Source organism: Pantherophis guttatus, chromosome 10, assembly GCF_059756535.1.
Source record: "Pantherophis guttatus breed Tessera chromosome 10, ASM5975653v1, whole genome shotgun sequence".
Taxonomy (NCBI): Eukaryota; Metazoa; Chordata; class Lepidosauria; order Squamata; family Colubridae; genus Pantherophis; species Pantherophis guttatus.
Window position 1 is genome coordinate 20196917 of NC_142072.1, and position 23531 is coordinate 20220447.

General features: G+C 44.2%; 1 protein-coding gene across 1 annotated transcript in view; it reads left to right on the forward strand.

Annotated features, from left to right (window-relative positions):
• TFAP2E (transcription factor AP-2 epsilon) overlaps nt 1–16861 on the forward strand; it is a 93432-nt gene extending 76571 nt beyond the window's left edge. Inside the window, exons 5-7 of the mRNA XM_034413428.3 lie at nt 1075–1193; nt 12870–13011; nt 14950–16861. Of these exons, the coding sequence (XP_034269319.1) occupies nt 1075–1193; nt 12870–13011; nt 14950–15238 (550 nt within the window). The 3' untranslated portion in view covers nt 15239–16861. The remainder of the gene's footprint in view (nt 1–1074; nt 1194–12869; nt 13012–14949) is intronic.
• Nucleotides 16862–23531: the final 6670 nt, after the last annotated feature.

Sequence of the window (23531 nt, forward strand, 5' to 3'; positions counted from 1 at the left end):
TTGATCTATCATCTATATATACATACATATATATCATTTATCTCTCTCTGTATCTACCTACCTACTATCTATCTATCTATCTATCTATCTATCTATCTATCTATCTATCTATCATCTATCTATCTATCTATCTATCTATCTATCTATCTATCTATCTATCATCTATTGATTTATCATTTATTATCTATACATACATACATATATATCATTTATCTCTCTATCTCTATCTACCTACCTACCTACCTATCTACCGTGTTTCCCTGAAAATAAGACCCTGTCTTATTTTTTTTTTGAACCTTGAAATGAGCACTTGGCCTTATTGCCATGCGCTCAAAAGCCCGATTGGGCTTATTATTGGGGGATGTCTTATTTTGGGGGAAACAGGGTAGGTAGTCTTAGGACCTAGACTTACAACTGTTAATTGAACCCAGAATTACAGTCATAAGTGGTGGCGTCCGTTAGTGAGTCACCATGTGACCGTGACCGATTTTACAATCTTTTTTGCAGTGGTCCTTAAGCAAACACCATGGTCATTAAGTGTACTCCGCTGTCATTTAATGAACGTCAGAATTGTTAAATGGATTCGTTTGACTCAGTGGGCATTTTTTGTGCTAGAAACTGGAAGCAGACACCGGAAATTGGCAAGAAACACCAAAAATTGCAGTCACGTGACCATGGGACATTGCAAACAGATGTATATGGAAGCTGATTGCCAAGTGCCAAAAATGTGATCACATGACCATGGGGTGGGGGAGGGGGCGCAGTCATTAGAAGTCCACAACTGCTTTGTAAGTAGCTCTGGGGTGGTCTGATGTAATTTGAATGGTTGCTAAGTGAGCAGTCAAGCAAGGACCATCTGTATGTGTTTTTTATATTAATTTTGATGCATGTAAGAAGTCGTTACCAAACCGTGAACCATAATTTAATTGCAAAATTTACAAACAGTCCTAAGTCTCTTCCTAGAATTGTTGAAGAACAGATTTTGGAAATTAAGGGTGATTTGGTTCCTTAGTTTGTTTGTTTGTTTTTAAATCCCATTCAGATTGTTTCGTTTTTCTGCTTTCCTGTTTTTAGGGCAAAATCTAAAAATGGTGGAAGATGTTTAAGAGAAAGGTTGGAGAAGATAGGGTTAAATCTACCCGCTGGAAGGCGCAAAGCAGCAAACGTCACCTTGTTAACGTCCCTGGTGGAAGGTAAGATTATTTGTGTTTGGCCTGACAAGGTGTTCTTTTGGGGTCGTGTAGGGATTTAAAATGTCCTTATTTTACATTAAAACCAGTGATGGGTTTCAAATCTTTTTACTACCGGTTCTGTGGGTGTGGCATGGCTTGGTGGGCGTGGCATGGCTTGGTGGGCGTGGCAGGGGGAGGATACTGTAAAATCTCCATTTCCACCCTACTCCAGGGGAAGGATACTGCAAAATCCCCATTTCCTCCCGATCAGCTGGGACTTGGGAGGCAGCGAATAGATGGGGGTGGAGCCAGTCAGAATTTTTACTACAGGTTTTCCGAACTACTCAAAATTTCCGCTACCGGTTCTCCAGAACTGGTCAGAACCTGTTGAAACCCACCTCTGATTAAAACCCATCTTGAATGATTTCTCTAACACCCTGGATGATGGATTGACTGACTGCCTTCAGCCCTGCGTCACTTTGACTCACCTTTTCAAGGGGTTCACAGAAAGAGTTAAAATTAAAATACAATTTTTTTAAAAAAAACTTTAGGGGGAAAATAAAATAGATCAATTTTTTAAAAAAAAGTCAGAAATGGGGTTATCTGAAATATATAACTGCAAAAGTCAAGATAGTGGTTGCGATGGAATAATGCAGTGATGGCTAACCTTTTTGCCATTGTGTGTCAAAGGCGGGGGGAGAGCACGGGGGGGCACACATGCATGTGCCCACACCCATAATTCTATGCGCACTGCCCCCGCCCATGTGCACGTGACCTGCCCGCGCTCCCCCCGCTTTTGGCACGCAATGGCACAGTGGACAGACCCGTTTTTTGCGGTCCCTAGGCTCCAGAGCCTCTCTAGGAGCCTGGAGAGGCCAGAAACGGCCTGTTTGCCAACTTCTGCTGGGACCAGAAGTCAGCAAACGGGCCATTTCTGGCTTCTGGAGGATCTCCAGGGGGTGTGGGGAAGGCTGTTTTCGTCCTACCCAGGCTCCTAGAGAGGCTTTGGTGCCTGGGGAGAGCGAAAAACAGGCCTTCCCCACCTCCCCCAGGCCCTCCGGAGGCAGGAAACAGCCTGTTTCCCTGCTTCCAGTGGGCCCAGAAGGCCTAAAATCAGCTGGCTGGCGCACGCATGCGCGCCGGAGCAGAGCTCGCATGCCCACCGATATGGCTCCACGTGCCACCTGTGGCACGCGTGCCATAGGTTCGCCATCACGGGTATAATGGAAGCTCTACTTGTTTTTTAGTGTGTCAAGGCAGAATTTCAATTACACCCTTTCAGCCATCATCTTCACTTTTTGGACTGTATTCCATAGACAACCCTGGATAGAGGATTCAAAAGGAGACTGTTTCAGTTTAATTCGAAGTCTGATGCTTATTTATTAGGATTAAGCCATCACCAAAGCAAGAGTGAGCCATCTATAGCCTACCGCCTGCTGGTGGTTTATTTTCCACAGTCTGGCAGCCCAACATTGGTGAAATGGAGGCATGATTTCTACTGAGCTTTGTGAGGAAATAACAGTAAAACTGTGCAATTCATGAGGCAGAATTTGCATTATTTCCCCCAAATAAAACATACATGCAATACAAACACTCACCCGAGAGCAATCACTGTTTTGCTGCAGCCAATTCCAGAAGTTTTCTTTGGTGGCATCCATAATCCGGGTGCCACCAATGAAGAGCACGTATAACAGTGTCCGCTAAGACTGCAACGTGCTACAGAGACAAGTTCTCAGAGATGGATGCAATTAGCCGTGTTGATATGGAGCAGAGTCCTTCACACATCTTAACCCAAAATCATTAATCACAGGGACAGGCAATTTGGTGGTCTCCAGAAGTTTTGAACTTTCATTCCCATTAGCCTCGGGCTGTAGGGGCACTGACAATAAACTGTGAGAATTACAGTCCAGAGCATATGGAGGATAGAAAGTTGACGGGGAAAGCAAGGATACCCAAGACCTCTAGAGGGCATCTCAACTGTAAAATCACTGCAGTCTGGACCTGTCTTCTCCTGCAGGCCATGGTATCGCCATGAAGAGAAATGGGCTTCAAAGGACAATCTGTTTGGGGAAAGTATCAGAAAATCATTGCAATGAAACAGCTCAAACAGACTGTGAAAAAGGAAAGATGTAGTCTATATATATATATATATTGTATATAACTTTTTATTATTTTTTATAAAAACAAACAAACATTTAGTACATCTGTCACCCCGTCCCTGTGACATCTCGGTGTTATCTTCGGTCATTCTTCTTCTTCCAAAAAAGGAACTTTCTTCTATCTTGATCTTTATACAAACCATTTTAATATCTCCTTACTAAAACAAAATTCTACCTATCAAATTTTTAAATATAACCATAAAGCTTTTATTTTTGATATCTCTTTTCCAACCAATAATAGAAACAGTTCCATATTCTATAATACTCTATCTCTTCCCTATCTTTAATCCTTAAAGTCAATCTATTCATTTCTGCACAGTCCATAATTTTTTTTTATCCCCTCATCTTCCCAAAGGTATTTTCTCTGCTTTCCAATTTTATCTTTGACCTTAATATTAATGGCAAAGAGGTCTGTCTGTAGTTTAATGAAAAGAAGGACATGATAGCGGTCTTCCAAATATCTAACGGGCTACCACAAGGAAGATATTTTTTTTTAAAACCAATTTTGTCGTACACATGATGTAAAATGACAATAAAGGCTGTACTATTATACTAAGGGATGGTCAACCTATTCTCCAAAGCACCTGAAGGCAGGACAAGAAGCAGTGGATGGAAATTTATTTAAGGAAACCAAGTAGAACTAAGAGGAAATTTCCTGACAGTGAGAATTAATCAGTGGAATGGCTTGCCTTCAGAAGTTGTGGGTGCGCCATCACTGGAGTTTTTAAAGAAAAGATTGGATAATTGTCTGAAATGGTATATGGCAGTGATGGCTAACCTTTTTGCCATTGCGTGCCAAAGGCGGGGGGGAGCATGGGGGGGTTGCGTGCACATGTGCTCACACCCATAATTCTATGCGCCCTGCCCCTGCACTCCCCCCGCTTTTGGCACATGATGGCACAGTGGGCCTGGCAGACCCATTTTTTGCACTCCCCAGGCTCCAGAGCCTCTCTAGGAGCCTGGGGAGGACGAAAACGGCCTTCGCCACCCCACCCCCCTCGAGGCCCTTTGGAGGCCGTAAACGGCCCGGTTGCCAACTTCTGCTGGGACTGGAAGTCGGCAAACGGGCCATTTCTGGCCACACGCCTCCCACCAGCCAGCTGGTCATTGGGTCTCTGCCATACATGCATGGGGGGGGCGAGACACATGCGGGGGTGCTGCATGCACACGCGTGGGGAGGGCGCATGCAGGGGTGCCATGTGTACATGTGCGGGGGGGCGCATGCATGGGGCATTGCATTTGGGGGGTTCAGGCGTGTGCGCATTCGCTTTGGGCACTTGGTCTGGAAAAAGTTAGCAGTGAAAGTGATATTTCTTCTGGAAATATAGGTAGCCCGTGACTTACGTTCACCACTGAGCCCAAAATTTTAAGTCGCTAAGTGAGCTTTGCCCCATTTTACGACCTTCCTTGCCACAGTGGCTAAGTGAATCTCTGCAGTTGTTAAGGTAGCAATGGGGTTGCTGGCTTCCCCCGTTGACTTTGCTCATCAGAAAGTCGCAAAGGGGGAATGACGTGACCCTGGGACACCGCAACTGAGCCGGGTGCCGAGCATCTGAATTTCGATTATGTGATCAAGGGGATGCCGCAACGGTCGTAAGGGTGTGAAAAATGGTCCTAAGTCAGTTTTTTCCCCCAGTGCCATTGTAACTTTGAATGGTCGCTAAATGAACTGCTGTAAGTCAAGAACTGCCTGTACATACATCATGATGCTTCCATCCAGGGGTGAAATGTAAAATTTGTTACTACCGGTTCTGTGGGCGTGGCTTGGTGGTGGTGGGGGTAATGTGACTGGGTGGGCATGGCCAACTTTTTTTTTAAAAAAAAAACTTTTCAAAGCATTTTTTCTGCAAATGCAAAAAAATGCTTTGAAAAGCCTCTGCCGATCGGGCAACACAGCTGGGATTGTCAGAGCCTTTTCAAAGCATTTTTTAAACCACCTCTTCCGCTGAAGAGGTTGCAGAAAAGAAATGCTTTAAAAGTCTCTCTGATGATCCCAGTTGAGTTGCCTGATCGGCAGAGAGACTTTTAAAGCATTTTTTTCTGCAACCTCTTCCAGGGAAGAGGTGATTAAAAAAATGCTTTGAAAAGGCTCTGACAATCCCAGCTGAGCCACGCGATCATCAGAGGCTTTTTTTTTTTTTTTACTTTTAAAAGCATTTTTTTCAGTGGAAGAAGTTGTAGAAAAAATGCTTTTAAAAGTAAAAAAAAAAAGCCTCTGATGATCGTGCGGCTCAGCTGGGCATGATGGGGTGGGGGCGCGCAGGGATTTTTGCTACCGGTTCTCTGAACCACCCGCCGCCATCACTACCGGATCGGGTGATCCGGTCCGAACCGGGAGCATTTCACACCTGCTTCTATCCCTGGACAATTCACCCATGTTTTCTTCTTGGAAAGCCAATGCCCTTTGACCAGGTTGAGTGAGAACCGGTGGCGGGGGAAGAAAAGGCTGCAGGGATTTCTCCGCTTGTCACAAACTCCCATCGGAGGAGTTTGTCACCTGGACGGCTTCGATGGTGTAAGAAAGGCCATCCTTGTGCTTGGTACGGTCTCAGTTCTGCGGTCTATTGTGACGGAAAGGGCAGCTGCTGGAGAAGAACAGAAGGAAGCCCCTTTGCTTTGTTGGCAGCGGATGAAACGGGCTGTTGCGGGAGGCTGAGGTTGTTCTTGGAAGGCAGCTTTGGGACTGGATGCTCCTGAATGGTTTATTTCCATGAGAAGAAAAGGAGGAGGAGCAGGAGGAAGAGGAGGAGGAGCAGGAGCAGGAGGAGGGCAGGGAAAACAAGCAGTTTGGGCTCAGCCCAGACAGCTGGGAGCTGTCATTGACTGCTGATCAGGGGGGGGGGGTCAGTATAAATGACAGATGACTGCTTGTTTGCCCAAGGACAATAAGACCTACCCCCACAAAGTCCTACCGTTCCTTTGAAGAATTCTTAAACGGCAGCCCTCTATTTGCAGGGCTCTTCAGGATAAATGAACTCCAGGAAAGTGCATTTAGGGTGGGCGGGCTGGAGGATTTTCACCCCTAGTTAGCACTTACAGGCCAGAGAGGGGTGGGCAACATAAACATCTCCTATTTAGTGTCCCGCCGCAGTGGCTCAGTGGCTAAGACGCTGAGCTTATCGATCGAAAGGTCGGCAGTTCAGCGGTTCGAATCCCTAGTGCCGCATAACAGAGTGAGCTCCCGTTACTTGTCCCAGCTTCTGCCAACCTAGCAGTTTGAAAGCACGTAAAAAAGGCAAGTAGAAAAATAGGGAACATTTTGGTGAGAAGGTAACAGTGCTCCATGCGCCTTCGGCGTTGAGTCATGCCGGCCACATGACCACGGAGACGTCTTCGGACAGCGCTGGCTCTTTGGCTTTGAAATGGAGATGAGCACAGTGGAACAACTTTCCTCCAGAGGTTGTGAATGCTCCAATACTGGAAGTTTTTAAGAAGAGATTGGATAACCATTTGTTTGAAGTGGTGTAGGGGTTCCTGCCTAAGCAGAGGGTTGGACTAGAAGACCTCCAAGGTCCCTTCCAACTCTTCTCTTCTCTTCTCTTCTCTTCTCTTCTCTTCTCTTCTCTTCTCTTCTCTTCTCTTCTCTTCTCTTCTCTTCTCTTCTCTTCTCTTCTCTTCCCTTCCCTTCCCTTCCCTTCCCTTCCCTTCCCTTCCCTTCCCTTCCCCTCTCCTCTCCCCTCTCCTCTCCCCTCCCCTCTCCTCCCTTCCCCTCCCCTCCCCTCCCCTCCCCTCCTCTCCTCTCCTCTCCTCTCCTCTCCTCTTCTCTTCTAGTAGGAAAAAGGGCATAGGACATTTTCTGCAGAGCATTTATCCCAGGACTTGTGCATGGGCACCAGTACTGGCTTAGGGTAAGGGGTGACATCTGCTACTGCTGTTATGCGCAGGGTGGAGTGTGAGAGGGAGACTCAGCCTGTCCACATCATCTTTGCACAGAAGCCCCGGATCTCCTTGGGGCAACTGCAGTCAGGAGGGGGATCCATCATTCTGTGGAAATGCCCCTGCATTGGTGAGATTGATCCAGCTTCAGGCATTGCTGTGGAAGTAATCGGAATGGATGGGCAATCGATCACACCCAGCTCCCAAACTCTGGTTAAGCAGACAGAGTTAATTCATCTTCCCTCCCCCTGCTGTGCTTCGGGTTAAGCCATCCATCCTATAATGTGTTAACCTACTTGCTGGCCTCGCTCTCTACCTCTCGGTGCGAGATCTGGGCCTCTCGCCAGTCCTTCTTAGCAGAATCAGCTATCAGGTCAGGGCACGAATCCTACAAGGTGCTAGCTCTCATGGTTATATGGGCTGATGCCTATCAATCTTGTGAGAAAGGCAGCCAATATAAGAAGGTGACCAGAGGTCTGGGGAGATCAATTCAAGTCCAACCACACAAGGAGACATCATTTCACTCAGTCCAGGCTACCTCACAAGACTGTTCTAAGGATAAAATGGAAGTGGAGAAGAGAAGAGAAGAGAAGAGAAGAGAAGAGAAGAGAAGAGAAGAGAAGAGAAGAGAAGAGAAGAGAAGAGAAGAGAAGAGAATTCTTTATTGGCCAAGTGTGATTGGACACACAAGGAATTTGTCTTTGGTGCATATGCTCTCAGTGTACATAAAAGAAAAGATACGTTCGTCAAGAATCATAAGGTACAACACTTAATGATAGTCACAGGGAACAAATAAGCAATCAAATCATATTAGGAAACAGTCAATATAAATCGTAAGGATACCAGCAACAAGGTTACAGTCATAAGTGGGAGGAGATGGGTGATGGGAATGATGAGAAGATTAATAGTAGAGCAGACTTAGTAAATAGTTTGACAGTGTTGAGGGAATTGTTTAGCAGAGTGATGGTGTTCAGGAAAAAACTGTCCTTGTGTCTAGTTGTTCTGGTGTGCAGGGCTCTATTGCGTCGTTTTGAGGGTAGGAGTTGAAACAGTTTATGCTCAGGATGCGAGGGATCTGTAAATATTTTCACATACATAGATACATAGTGTACATAGAGAATACTCCATGTCAATGGTATTCAACCTTTTCTTCACCATGGACCTTCTTTAAATACCTTTTCTGGCCACGGACCCCCAAGACCTACCTCAAGATTTAAATCATAACATTTTTTTCATATCTTCACGGACCGCCTGTAATGACATCGCGGCCACCCAGGAGTCTGCAGACCACAGGCTGAGAACCACTGATCTATACTGTATACCACCTGGATCAATTGAAGGAAATGTGAGGTAGAAATACAACACGCACACATAAATACCTACACACACATACTATATACATATACCTACACAATCATACACATGTATTCCTCAACTTACAACCAGTTGTTAGTGACGATTCAAGGTTCCAGCAGACCTACCTGGAAGGTTCTTACAACGCATATTTGAAGTTCCAATGGTCACCTTTAACAATCACAGCGATTCATGTAACCACCGCCACAAAAAAAATATGGTTAAATTGGTTCAGTCACATGACTGACCTGCTTTACAACTGTCACAAACTACAACCATAGGACAAAACTCGAGGGCTACCTATATATAAATCCATAGCTAATGTCAACTTGCAAAGCTTTCAAGTTGCCATGAGCAGGAGGGAGGGAGAACTGAAGTGAATTCCATACATTCTTTCTGACCGCAATCAGAAGGAGGGTGTTAGGTTTCACAGCCAGCCAAAATGGTTATTTGGAGAATGTGATTTATGACATGGCCAGAGAGGAGGGGAGAGACAGGGTCATAGGGGAACGTAAATCTACATAGGATCAGTCCTAACTGCATCCGAGTATTGCCAGAATGTTGCTCCTAATAAATGAATATATTTCCTTTGAAGTTTGGATCATGGCTCATGAATTAATTAGGGCATCTTTCGGAAACTTGACAGCTAGTATACTTGTGACAAAGACAACATCGGCCTACGCATTTTTCCTTTGTAGAATACAAATAGCCAAATAAAAACAAAATAATGCAACATAATGAAATAAAATGTTAATAAATAATAGCATGCAAATATAATAAAACAAAGAGATGCGGTGGCTCAGTGGTTAAGACCCTGAGCGTCTCAATCGAAAGGTCGGCAGTTCAGCGGTTCAAATCCCTAGTGCCGCGTAACGGGGTGAGCTCCCGTTACTTGTCCCAGCTTCTGCCAACCTAGCAGTTCGAAAGCACGTAAAAAATGCAAGTAGAAAAATAGGGAACACTTTGGTGGGAAGGTAACAGCACTCCATGCACCTTCGGTGTTGAGTCATGCCGGCCACAGGACCACGGAGACATCTTTGGACAGCGTTGGCTCTTCGGCTTTGAAACGGAGATGAGCACCGCCCCCTAGAGTCGGGAACAACTAGCACATGTGTGCGAGGGGAACCTTTACCTTTACCTATAATAAAATAATACCATCATAAAACAAAGTAAAATTTAAATATATAAAGTAAAAAAACAAAAACAAATGATTAATAAAATAATATATAAATAGGATAATAAAATAGTAAAACAAAAATAATGAAATAAATTATAAATACCGTAAAAATAATAGCATTAGAAGCTTCAGTGGCATTACAGTATTGTCTTTTGTTTTAATTCTGCCACAGCAATAATAGCACTGAAAGTTGGTGGAAAGTTCAAACCAAATTCTCCTTTTTCAATCCTAACAGCAGCAGCCCAATCTTCCTTCTTTGTCTTCCCTTCCTGTTCTCCCCCAACCCTACGTCCTGATGGCTCTGTGGTGGTGGCCCTATTTATCTTGCCCCTCCCCCCACGGGGCATAATTTGAAGAGATGCACCCCATCAACTCTTGACAACTAGCTCTGCTTTTTAGAATGATGGTCTATATTTATGCAGTGCATTTCATCCAAGATGGCGATCAGAAAACGATGTTAGTCTATGGCAAAAAAACCTGACACTGAATCTGGTACCGGTAGCATCATATTTGTTTAATGATTTATGGTATCTGGTTCTCTAATAGAATCTAATTAAATTTATTTATCTAGCCACCAGGAGTTGCCTTGGCAAAATGGGCAGCACAGAACTCTAGTAATAAATAAATACGTAATAATTTATATGACGGCTTATCTCATGACCGGGATTTTGGGCAGCACACACAATTAAAACACAAAGCTAAACAGCCAACATAATTCAAACACAACCTCCAAAAAACCAGTTTAAAACAGTTTTTTTTAAAAAAAAAACAATATTTGTCCAGACTAACCAATGTTGGTGTCTTCTACATTTAACCAGGTTGGTTAAAGCCGCAGCAGCTGTATTGGCTGAGTTAGTATAAACCTTGGTTAGCTTTTTTTGTGACTGAGTGGGTTGGGTCACTGCAGCTCCCAGTTGCTCTGGCCAGATGGACACTTACAGAAGGGGAGGGAATGACAAAAGTGTGAGTTGTGTTGTAAATTCCCCGCTCCTTTTGTGACATAACAGGCAGGACCTGGGTCATGACATGTTGACATGCCTCCTCTTATTATGACAAGAGTTCCTTTTAGTGCAGACGCTGATTATGGCCCAGTCTCCAAACCCTCTGAATCTCACTGGGCTGGGTGACACAGTGAGATGCCGTAGTGGCAGTTGTTGTGACCCAGGCCCAAGTAAGTAATAGGAAAATCAGTCAGTGAAAAAACAAACTTTATTCGAACAGCTGAGAATTACTTCATTCCCAGCATCGTTCAACTAAAGTAAAGCAAATTCCTCCCAACACAAATTCCTCAGTCCTATCGCAAACCTTGGTCCAATTAGGCAAACTGCCAAAGGCCTTTCTTGGCAAACGTTCAGAAGTCCCAGATACAAAAATAAATGCAAGACGTAGATGAAGAAGACGACGAAGCTACCAATGTTGTTTTCCGGCAAAGCCCAAATGCCGTTGCTGGTCTGTTTTAAACCTTAGGGGTGGGGCCAATCATCTCTTGGCCCTACTCCCGAGTTGTCCTCTTTGCTTGAGCTGGTCTTGCCTTCTGGCAGCTCTTCTCACACGTGCATTAGGAACAGGCTCCTCCTGTTCCTCTGCCTCACTCCTATCAGTCTCTGGAGGCTCTGGAGTCTGCACTTCACTCCCCGATGGCCTGGGCCCCATCTCTGCATCCGACACAAAGCCCTCATCCAGGCCTTCCCCAGCCTCCAGGACTGGCCCATGTTCTTCCTCAGCCTCATCGCTGTCCGACTCCGCTGCCAGCTCTGCAGGCTGCTGGCAGACCACAACAGCAGTTTACGAAGCCTTGACTACTCTCACACTTGAGACTGAGATGCTGATGCTGTACAATTGATCTAATCAGTTAATTGGTTCAAATGCAGAAAATGGTAACAGGTAGTCCTTGACTTATAACCAGGGGTGGCTGCTGAGGGTTCACAGGGGTTCGGGAGAACCTCCAGCTAAGATTCTGTGCAGTTCGGAGAACCCCCAAATCCCACTCCTGGCTGACCCCGCCCACCTCATCCCGCCCCTCCCAGGAATCCCCATGCAGCCTGTTTTAGATGCAGGTAAGTGCAGGGCATGCACAAAGGCTCGGGGAGGGTGAAAAACGGGCCTACCAGAAGTTCGGAAAGACCCTTTTCCAGTCTCCAGAGGGCCTCCGGAGCCTGTGGAGGCCATTTTTGCCCTTCCGGAGGCTCGAGGAAAGCCTCCGGAGCCCGGGGAGGGCAAAAAAAGCCCCCCTACCGCTGTGGTGCAGGAGGCTGACTAGGCCACGCCCACACAGCAACCGGGCAAAGAACCCCTTGCTAAAATTTTTGAAGCCCACCCCTGCTTATAACCATTCATTTATTGACTGTTTGAAGTGGAACAACTTCAGAAGTTGAGAGTGCTCCATCACTGGGGGCTTTTAAGAAGAGACTGGACAGCCATTTGTCTGAAATGGTACAGGGCCTCCTGCTTGAGCAGGAGATCCGACTAGAAGACCTCTAAGGTCCCTTCCAATTCTGTTATTCTGTTTCAGTGGCACTGAAAAAGGGGATTGATGACTCTTGCATCATCCCCAATTTGGATGCTTGGCAACTGGCATGTATTTATGACGGTGGCAGTGTCCCAGACGGGATCATGTGATCACTTTTTGCTACCTTCTGACGAACGAAGTCAATGAGGAAACCAGACTCACATAACAACCATGTTACTCACTTAAAAGCTGCAGTGATTCACTCAACAACTGTGGCAAGAAAGGTCGTAAGATGAGGCAAAACTCACTTAGCAATGGAAATTCTGGTCCCAGTTGTGGTCATACGTTGAGACTACCTGTGCCAGTGGTGGGTTTCAAATTTTTTTACTACCGGTTCTGTCGGTGTGGCTTTGGTGGGCATGGCATGGCTTGGTGGGCGTGGCTTGGTGAGTGTGGCAGGGGAAGGATACTGTAAAATCCCCATTTCCTCCCAATCAGCTGGGACTTGGGAGGCAGAGAATAGATGGGGGTGGGGCCAGTCAGAATTTTTACTACCGGTTCTCCAAACTACTCAAAATTTCAACTACCGGTTCTCCAGAACTGGTCAGAACCTGCTGAAACCCACCTCTGACCTGTACCATCCCAGCTTGATTTTCCTTCTTATGGGTGCTCTAATTTTCCAGGGGAGGCTGTTCATCTCGCTCGAGACTTTGGCTATGTGTGCGAAACAGAGTTCCCAGCCAAGGCAGCAGCGGAATATCTGTGCCGCCAGCACTCGGATCCCAGCGAGCTCCACGCCCGGAAAAACATGCTTTTAGCAACCAAGTAAGTAATAGGATCCCACCTGTGGTGGAAGGCAAGCTAGCATCAAAGTCAGCTTGAAGGATAATAGGCACGTTTTTGCAATTATGCATGATGACAGTGCAGAAAATCCAATAAGTGTTCATAGACAGCTATATTATTTCTCACAATGGAAAAAAAAAACGGATGGGAAAAAGTAGATTTGGCGGAAAGTAAACTGTTTTAAACAAAGAAGATTTTATTCAGTCCTGTTTCCATTGGGGGATCACTTCTGAGTTTTTTTATACACAAAATAGGGGGGGGGGAAAGGAAATATAGACTTTAGTTTGAAGATTGAATAATTGTATAATTATAGAAATAGTTTATAGTAACTAAATGTAATACAAAAAGCTGAGGCTGTAAATCTAGTTACTATTTCACTCTGCTGTACTGGAAAGAGTCAGAAGTCAATGCTTCCCCCCCACTTCTTTTCTTTTATCCTGCACCCCCTTTTTATTTTTATTTACATTTATAAATATAAATTTACATTTATAAAATACCTTCATAAAATATTGGGAATATTTCATGGAAGGATAGGAGTAGTTGCAGTTGGCAAATGATAAATTCCGGGTGCGATTCAAGGTGTTGGTCACCACCTTTAAAGCGCTCCATGGCATAGGACCCGGGTACCTTCGAGACCGTCTTCTGCCACCAATAGCCTCCCACTGACCAGTCCATTCCCACAGAGAGGGTCTCCTCAGGGTGCCATCAGCCAAGTTATGTTGGCTGGCGACACCCAGGGGGAGGGCCTTCTCTGTGGGAGCCCCAGCCCTGTGGAATGAACTGCCCCCGGAAATACGCAAGATCTCCGACCTCCGGGTGTTCCGCTGCGCACTGAAGACCCTGTTGTTCCGCCAGGCAGGGCTGTCAATATAATAATTTTAAATTGGGGTATTTTAATTTTTAGGGTTTTAAATCGGCCAAATCTATTTAATTATTTTAATTTTTAATTATTGTTGTGTCTTGTGTTTTTAAATTGGCTGTACACCGCCCTGAGTCCTTCGGGAGAAGGGCGGTATAGAAATAAAATTATTATTATTATTATTATTATTATTATTATTATTATTATTATTATTATTATTATTATTATTATTATTATTATTATTATTATTATTATTATTATTATACAGACTTCTCCATGACACTGATCATTAAAAATATAGGTAGTACTCCACCTAATCAAGTGGACAAGAAGGAATGGATGCCGCTTATCAAAGAGAGATCCAGTTTAGCATTAAGGATAAATTTTATGTCAGTGAAATCAACAATTGATCAGTGGAACGGCTTGCTTTCAGAAGTTGTGGCTGCTCCATCCCTGGAGGTGTTTAAGAAGAGACTGGACAGTCACTTGTCTGGATCTCCTAGGACAATGATGGCTAACCTTTTTGCCGTCACGTGCCAAAAGTGGGGGGAGCATGGGGGGGTCATGCGCACACGTGCCCACACCCATAATGTGCCCTGCCCCCCGTGCATGCGCACATCACCCACACGCTCCCCAACCCCCCTGCATGTGCACACGACCCACCACTGCTCCCCTGTGCATGTGTGTGTGACCCCCCTCAGCCCAGTTTGGGCCTGGCAGGCCTCCCTGGAGCCTCCTGGGACCAAAAACAGGCCATGGGGGGCACTCTGCTTCCCCCTGCACTCCCCTACCCCCCACACATGCACCACGCCCCCTTGCCAGAGACCCAAAAATCAGCTGCCCAGCTGGAGGCACGCACATATGCGCGGAGGAGCTGAGCTAGGCGATGGCTTGTGTGCCAGCAGAGAGGGCTCTGCGTGCCACCTATGGCACATGCGCCATAGGTTCGCCATCACGGTCCTAGGATCTCCTGCTTGAGCAGGGAGCTGGACTAGAAGACCTCCAAGGTCCCTTCCAGCTGTATTCTGATTCTCTGTTCATTTCCCTTTTTCTCACTCCAGGCAAATCTGCAAAGAGTTTGCCGATATGATGGCTCAAGATCGCTCCCCTTTGGGAAACAGCCGCCCCACACTCATCTTGGAACCTGGCGTTCAAAGCTGCTTGACGCACTTCAGCTTAATCACCCATGGTTTTGGAGGGCCGGCGATCTGCGCGGCGCTCACCGCGTTCCAGAACTACTTGGTGGAGTCCCTCAAAGGGCTCGACAAAATGTTCATGAACAGCACGGGCAACGGTCACTCGGTTGGCGACTCCAAAACCTCAGAAAAGGATGTTAAGCATCGGAAATGACCCCTTCTGCAGGCTGTGACCCACCACGTCTCCCCATCGGAGGGGTCCTTCCCATTTCCAGGACGTGAGAGACAGGAAGGTCCTTCAACACTCTTGGAAGTGTTGCGGGGGGTGGGAGGAAGGAGATGATCAACCTTCTTTCTCCTGCCAGGTTTTCCAAACTGTGACGGATGCATTTTTGAAACCAAGTCAGTGAAAAAGAGAAGATTGGAGAAGAAGAATGGGCGGAGCCAACCTCAGCACGAGGAGACATTAGTTACTGGTTTGGGTTGACACCTCTGATTTTCCATAGGAGAGACTGGAAGCCTGGTTATATGTGCAATTATTTTGATGATTTTATGTCTTTCTTTGGAAAAGTCCGTGCTCAGAAAAAAAGGTTGGGAGGTTCCAGGCAGCATTGCCAAGGAGAAAGCCAAGACAAAGAGGTCTTCAGGTAGAAAGTCTTTTCAGAATCAAGGCCTGTTTAGAGTCAAAGAGTACTGGATTTGGTTTTTTTTTTTGACTCCTGCAACAGGCCTGGGCATCTGCACCAGATAGAGAAGGCTCCATCAGCACTTCTTTTAATCATGATCTTACAAATCACCCTTCCTAAAGTTTGACATGGTTTTCCTTTGCTACAGTCTCATGGCGGAAAAAACTTCCCAGTGATACAATCTTGGAAAATGTTGTACAACTTTGTTTACCGATTTTTTGGGGGTCCAGTTAGACCTCATGGTGGAGGTGCTGATAGAGCCATCTTGGTAGCCCTCACCCAGAGGTGGGTTTCAGCAGGTTCTGACCAGTTCTGGAGAACCAGTAGCGGAAATTTTGAGTAGTTCGGAGAACCGGTAGTGAAAATTCTGACTGGCCCCGCCCCCATCTATTCTCTGCGTCCCGAGTCCTAGCTAATTGGGAGGAAATGGGGATTTTACAGTATCCTTCCCTTGCCATGCCCACTAAGCCACACCCACCAAGTCATGCCACGCCCCCAAGCCACACCGACAGAACCAGTAGTAAAAAATTTTGAAACCCACCACTGTCCCCACCCCAACATTAAAGGGGAGAAAATCCCTGTTCTTAGGCATCCTCTTTTCTATCAAGGTGTCATTTCAGCTTCTCTGGACTGAAGCTGAGTGAGACAGTCCAAGTTCTGAAACATTCGTCATGCTCTTAATATTAAATAACGGAATAATAAATTAATAATTGATTTGAAGCACAAGACTAGCCCTTGAAGGAGAGGCCAAACGGAACTTATAATGAAATCTGTATATATTTATTTATGTGTAATTAAATAAATAAAAAAAGTTTTAACATGTCCGGTGTGCATTATTTAAAATGATTTTAAGTTGGGATTTCTATGGGGTTTGGGATTTGTTTTATTTTTGTTATGTTATGAAAAATATAAGTCAGTTCTTGCAATTTTTGCGAATAAGGTTTCGGAACGCACAACAGGGTAGCATGGATTACAGTTTGCAATGCAAATAAATTAAGAGACATTTCAGCACATTTGGTATTCTCCTTCCCCCTCCCCCTCTCTGCCTTTTGTACTTCCTGTGGTTTCTCTGGAAAAGCTGCAATAGATGTATGAATTCCACCCAACAAAAATGTCACCGTTATTATCTGAATAAAATCTCTTTTTATTTACCACCATCTCCAGACCTGTACTTTGTTATGGCAGTAAATGGCGGGAGTGGAGGGGAGTGATTTCGGCTTTTGCCTGAAGTTTTAAGCCTATACTAAGGCTTACGCAGCTGCTGTATGGCGTTTTCTACTTAATAACGGTGACACGGTGATTTGCTACAATTCAGCCGTGAGGCTGGAAAAGATCCCGGGGACATCAAAGCGAAGCGGTGGGGTGGGGGGGGTGGGAGGGTTGTTGTATGTGGCCCTGGGGCTTCTCGTGGCCCAACCCTAATGGAATTGTAAAAGTGCTGAGTCACAACTTCCCAAATGCAACCTAGATTGGCCAAAAGTGCTGCAGGGACCTGAGGTGCTTAAATGATGGGCACCATAACAAAGACCTTTGCCGTTAGCCATTGTGCCAACGGGAACAGGAATGCCGGAAGATACATAGAGTTGGGGGAAAACAAAATAAGACACCCCCTGATAATAAGCCCAATTGGGCTTTTGAGCGCATGGCAATAAGGCCAAGCGCTTATTTCAGGGTTCCAAAAAAATATGACAGGATCTTATTTTCGGGGAAACACGGTAGAAAGATCATTCCTTCCCTCCCTCCCATTTTCTCTCCTTCCTTCCTCCCTTCCCTCTTCCTCCCTCTTCCTTCCCTCGCTCCCTTTCTCTCCTTCCTTCCTTCCTTGCTCCCTCCCTTCCCTCTCCCTCCCTCTTTCTTCCTTCCCACTGTCTCCCTTCCTTCCTTCCCTTGCTCCCTCCCTCTTCCTTTCTTCCCTCCCTCTTTCTCTCCTTCCTTCCTCCCTTGGTCTCTCCCTCCTTTCCCTCTCCCTCTTTCTTCTTTCCTTACTTCTTTCTCTCCCTTCCTTCCTTCCTTCCTTTCCTTCTTTCCTCCTTCCCTCCCTTTCTCTCCTCCATTCCTTCCTTCCCCTTCTTTCCTTCCTTCCTTCTTCTCCTCCCTCCCTCCTTCCTTTCCTCCCTCCCTCCCCCTTCCTTCCTTCCTTCCTTCCTTTCCTTCCTTCCTTCCTTCCTTCCTTCCCTCCTTCCTTCCTTCCCTCCCTCCCTCCCTCCCTCCCTTCACCAGAGGGTCTCTCTCCATGAATCATCTAAAAGCTATTGTGTTGTAGAGTGGAATAGAAGTGATGGGAATATAAATATAAGTAAATGTCAAAGTACAGGTAAGCTCTCATTTGGTGACTGCCCCACTCAGTGACCATTTGCAGTTATGCCAGTGATGAATAAAGTAAGCAATCCTGGCATTTACGACCATTGTAAGTCCACAAAGCAAAAGAAAGCTGAAGATTGTAAGCATGGTCACAGTTTCATTATTAACCACTTCACTTAATGCCCAAATTGCCAGTCCCAAGTGTGGTTGCTAAATGAGGATGACCCGTACATTAGGAATAAAATTAAAATTAAATGCAACAATAAGATGCTGCCATAATGCTGCTAAAAAACTAAACACTTGAAATTAATCATTATAGAGTTATAATACTGCAAGGTATAAAAGTTAGCTATAGGAAAAATGACTTTGATTTGTACAACATAAACCCCTTGTTCTTTTTGGGGGGGGGATTTTTTTTTTTTTAAACACAAACATAAAACACATCTTTTCCAAAACGAAGCATTGATCCGGTCACAAATTAGTACAAATCACTAACAATTCTTAACTTCCAATTAACACAACTTAATATTTTATACAGTTATTTCTCTAAATTCTATCAATTATGCCATTACCCCAAAAACCCGTTACTTAAATCTTAGATCTTAACCAAATTATCATTCCATTTTTCTCTTCCTTTTTGCTTAGATGGATATATTTTAACAATCTAAATCATTACAGTTATTATAAACCATTTTAAAAATATTTTGATTTTACTACGGGTCACTTTAGTGACTGAAATTAAAACAGCCCCTCCAAACTTATGATCCAGTTGTGAAGTTCTGATGGTCACTCCCTGCTCCCACAGTCCCAAGGCGCTTAGCAACCAGGCCACATTTATGGCCATTTGCAGTGTCCCAGTCATATGACCGCAATTTACGACATTTTTGCAAAAAGAACAAAACAAAAAACAACCAACCCCAATATTTACTTCTATCTTTACTTCTATCGGCAGAAACACCCCATAGCAAAGTTCACTTAACAACCGCTACAAAAAAAAAGGGTCATCAAAATCTGATCACACGGGTGATTCACTTTACGACTTTATGATTGTCTCCATTATAGTTGTGAGTTAAAAACTATCTGGAATTGATTTATTCCCACAAGGCGCTGAGCGCAGCTCAGTTGTAATGAGCGTGCGATGTCTTAGGTGTGCAAACGCCCATGTGCACAACCTACGCTCGCAAGCTGTGCAAATCCAGATGGTTGATTTAGAAGAGAGCCAGCTTCCTCTCCTGGTTGTCTCCTTGTCCCACCAGCGGGTTCTGATCCTAGTTGTGATGCCCCCCACACCTCCATCCTCAGCCCCGTTAAGGCATTGCAGCAAATGGAGCCATCTTCAAAAATGGAAAACGACGTTCTGAGCCATTTGGTCCGACGCTAATGTGCTATTAAGTAGTTATCCAATAAGTGCATTCATGTAGCTTAACTGGAGCCAGCTGCCCAGAGGAAGGGAGGAAACTCTTGAATGTCAATGCGAGGGTTGACTCCCCCCCCCTTCTTGTTTTTAAATAAAAAGGCCCATTCTGGGATTACAAGTATTTGCCACTTCCGGAGTGGCTAATTTCATTAACCAAGATTTGGACAAGGCTTGTTTCAGCCTCTGTATCAAAAAAACTTTCCTGACCTGGAATCCAGGGCAGGTCTGGGGCTGAGGGAGGGGATGGGTGGGAAGGACAGAGGGCTGGGGAGTGGGGGCTAATCTGAAGGGCAGGTTGGTGCCTTGGGGGTTATTCAAGACACTGCTTCCTTGAATGATCAGTTTTCATCAATAAAGGGCACTTTTCTTGGACTTTTAACTTGCAGTTGTAGATTTAAAAAAATATCTCAGCTGCATTTTATCCCATTGGGTCCTAACAACCAAATTCACCCCACGAGGCAGAAAAGGAAGAACATATTTTATCCTGGGGTTCCTCTTCCCCAAAGATCTGTTTCAGGACTGATGTTTTGAACTTTCTTCCAAACTACACATAGTCCTTGAGTTACAACTGTAATTGAGCCTCCAAGTCATGGCAGTCATTAAGCAGGGAATCACATGACTGTGCCTTTATGACCCCCCCTTTTTTTTTGCAGTGGTGGTTAACTGAATGCCACAATTGCTAAGTGAACCCTAAGGGCGGTATAAAAATCAAATCAAATCAAATAAATAAATAAATAAAACCCATTATTTTATATGGGCAGGGTTTGTTTGTTTTTTGGCCAGAAACCAGATGTTGTAAATTGCGATCATGTAATTATGGAACACTGCAAATGGCTGTAAATGTGGGCTGGTAGCCATTAGCACCTAAAATAGAATAGAATAGAATAGAATAGAATAGAATAGAATAGAATAGAATAGAATAGAATAGAATTCTTTATTGGCCAATTATGATTGGACACACAAGGAATTTGTCTTTGGTGTATATGCTCTCAGTGTACATAAAAAGACAAGATACATTCGTCAAGAATCGTACGGTACAACACTTAAGGATAGTCATAGGGTACAAATAAGCAATCAAATCATATTAGGAAACAGTCAATATAAATTGTAAGGATACCAGCAACAAGGTTACAGTCATGCAGTCGTAAGTTGGAGGAGATGGGTGGTGGGAACGATGAGAAGATTAATAGTAGTGCAGAGTTAGTAAATAGTTGACAGTGTTGAGGGAATTATTTGTTTAGCAGAGTGATGGCGTTTGGGAGAAAACTATTCTTGTGTCTAGTTGTTCTGGTGTGCAGTGCTCTATAGCTTCGTTTTGAGGGTAGGAGTTGAAACAATTTTATGTCCAGGATGCGAGGGGTCTGTAAATATTTTCACAGCCCTCTTTTTGACTCGTGCAGTATACGGGTCCTCAATGGAAGGCAGGTTGGTAGCCATTGTTTTTTCTGCAGTTCTAATTATCCTCAGAAGTCTGTGTCTGTCTTGTTGGGTTGCAGAGCCAAACCAGACAGTTATAGAGGTGCAGATGACAGACTCAATAATTCCTCTGTAGAACTGGATCAGCAGCTCCTTGGGCAGTTTGAGCTTCCTGAGTTGGCGCAGAAAGAACATGCTTTGTTGTGCTTTTTTGATGACGTTTTTGATGTTAGGTGTCCATTTTAGGTCTTGAGATATGATAGAACCTAGAAATTTGAAGATCTGGGGTCACTTCACTGAGGGTAGTTGTCAGAACTTCAAATCCGAGTCATCCCTTTTTCAGATTCTGTTGCCACTTTAAATGGTCATTAAGTGTTGTCAGGTGAGGATTCCTTGCAGAGGGTGAATGACGAGAGGCTTGTCAGGAGTTTAAGGGGATCCCTCCATGGTGATGAAGTTCTGAATTGGCAGCTGCCATTTCACACGAGCCAATGCAAAGCAAGATACGGTGGTACAAAAAAGCCAAACTTTGCCCATATGCAAATGCAAATTGATTTGCCAGAGAAGGGAGCTTTGAAGAGAAGTAGGCAGAGAACTCGCCCCCCTCCCACCCCCGGATTTATTAGGAATGGGAATGAAGATAATATAATCACGGAGCACATTAGGAAGGTACATTAGGAACATTCAATATTGTAGTCACGGGAAAAGATTGATCAATTTTTTTTCAAAGATGGCCAAGGGAGACCATTAGAGAAGTGCAGTCTGTTTAAAAAATATGCATGGTGTGTGGAAATTGCAATCCAAGACCAACAACAGATTTTATCTAATGCTATGGCTGGCTGGGGAATTCTGGGAGTTGAAGTTGCCATGGTTGTCCACTCCAATCTAATACATTGTGAAACTATGAGATGTACTGGCCTCTGAATGAGCGGATGTCCAGGAATTTAAGGTAAATTGCAAAAGGAGGACAGACAGCATCAGATTCTCAATGGCTTCTAGTTTTATGGACTGTTTGCTACTTCCTGAATTAAAGGCACACCTTCCCTGGAAAATTAGCAGGTGGGACAAGGGTGTCCATAGAGGATGGATGTTGAGATAGTACGACTGACGTGCCATGAACTGCCCTTCTCAGCTTCTGAAAGGTATGCCCAAAACTTCACAACACACAAAAACTCAACTAAAGCAACTTTAGAGTTGCTTTGTGAAGTGAGGTGAGTGGCGTATAAATTTAAACGTCTATCTAAACGTCTATCTAAACAAATAGAATAAACTTCATTTTTTTTTTTTTGCTCGGGTCCAATATTGGCAATTGCTCCTTCTTGAAACCTTGGGAGTGGGAAAGCTTCTACTGCATATACAACTCAGTTCAATTACAAACGGCAGTTATTTATTTCCTGTGTTTTGCCTGTAGCTGTTTCTCTTTTTGTTCAAAACATGCACACAAATGGTTGAATTGATCAGGAGAATGGAAGAGAAGGGTCTTAATAAAAAAAATCAAGTGAAATTCAAGTATAACTTGAAGCTTGATTTTTTTTTCCCCCGCTCAAAAATAATAGGATAAAGTAAAATAAAATGGTATTCTATTTACATAAATGGCTTGGGAGAACTGGGCAATTCTTTGTCTGCACCTTAATGCAGGAACATTATTTTTTTTAAAAAAATTTCCCCGAGCTTGCAACTCTGCCTTTTTCCAACGTAACATATCCCCATATCTATAGAGTCAGAGGGGATTTCATAGTTGGTCCGTTGCCCTGAGGCAAAACATATGTTCCATTCTAATCCAACTCCACCAGGCTGTTTGGGGGTGAAATCATTAATATACATAAAACTATCACCTGCCTGTAGGGAAGGACCAGCTATGAAACAAACACACCCATTTATACACACAGGATGCCGATCCAATTTAACAGTGGCAATTCTCTGTGCAACACACGTTTTACTTTAAAAATGTGCACCGATTTGCTTTTCGCTTGCCTCTGATCTGCAACAAAGATCATCTTGACTTGCAGCTCTGTTAAATACATTTTCTGCCCGATATTTAACGAACAGAAAGCATGACCAAAAAACTCAGTGTCATCCAAGCATCTGTGATTTCTGGCTGATGACAAAATACCCAGAAAGCCACCGGGATCTGTGGTGAAATTAATTAAAAGGCTGATTAAAGGAGCGGCATTTAATCCAAGGTGAAAAGGAGAGGATTGGAACAGCGTTGGAAATTGGTCATCTTTGCTGTTTTGGTTTAGGAAGAACTGCCAGTTATAATATCAGTGACCACTCTTGAGATATGTTGGGACTCAGACTCCCAGCATTCCCTGACAGTGAGTAGAAAGGACAAAGGAAAACAAGAATCTTGTCACACTTTCAAGACCAAGCAACTGAAGGCAGAAAATGTTGACTTAAAAGAAAAACTTGAATTTAGTGCGTCTACTTCTAATTACACCATCCAGAGTTGCTTCTGCTGAGGGGTGGCTATGTAGATTAGATAGAGAGATGATAAAGATAAAGATAGATAGATAGAATAGATGGATGATGAATGATAGATGGATGAATAAGATAGGATAGGATATAGAATAGATAGGATTCACATACCCCAAGACAATGGCTGGGTTTATAAAATGTATCGAAAACAACTATTGTAGCATTTTCTGTCAATTTAGCCTCAATGTCTAATGTTGTATAGTAATGTA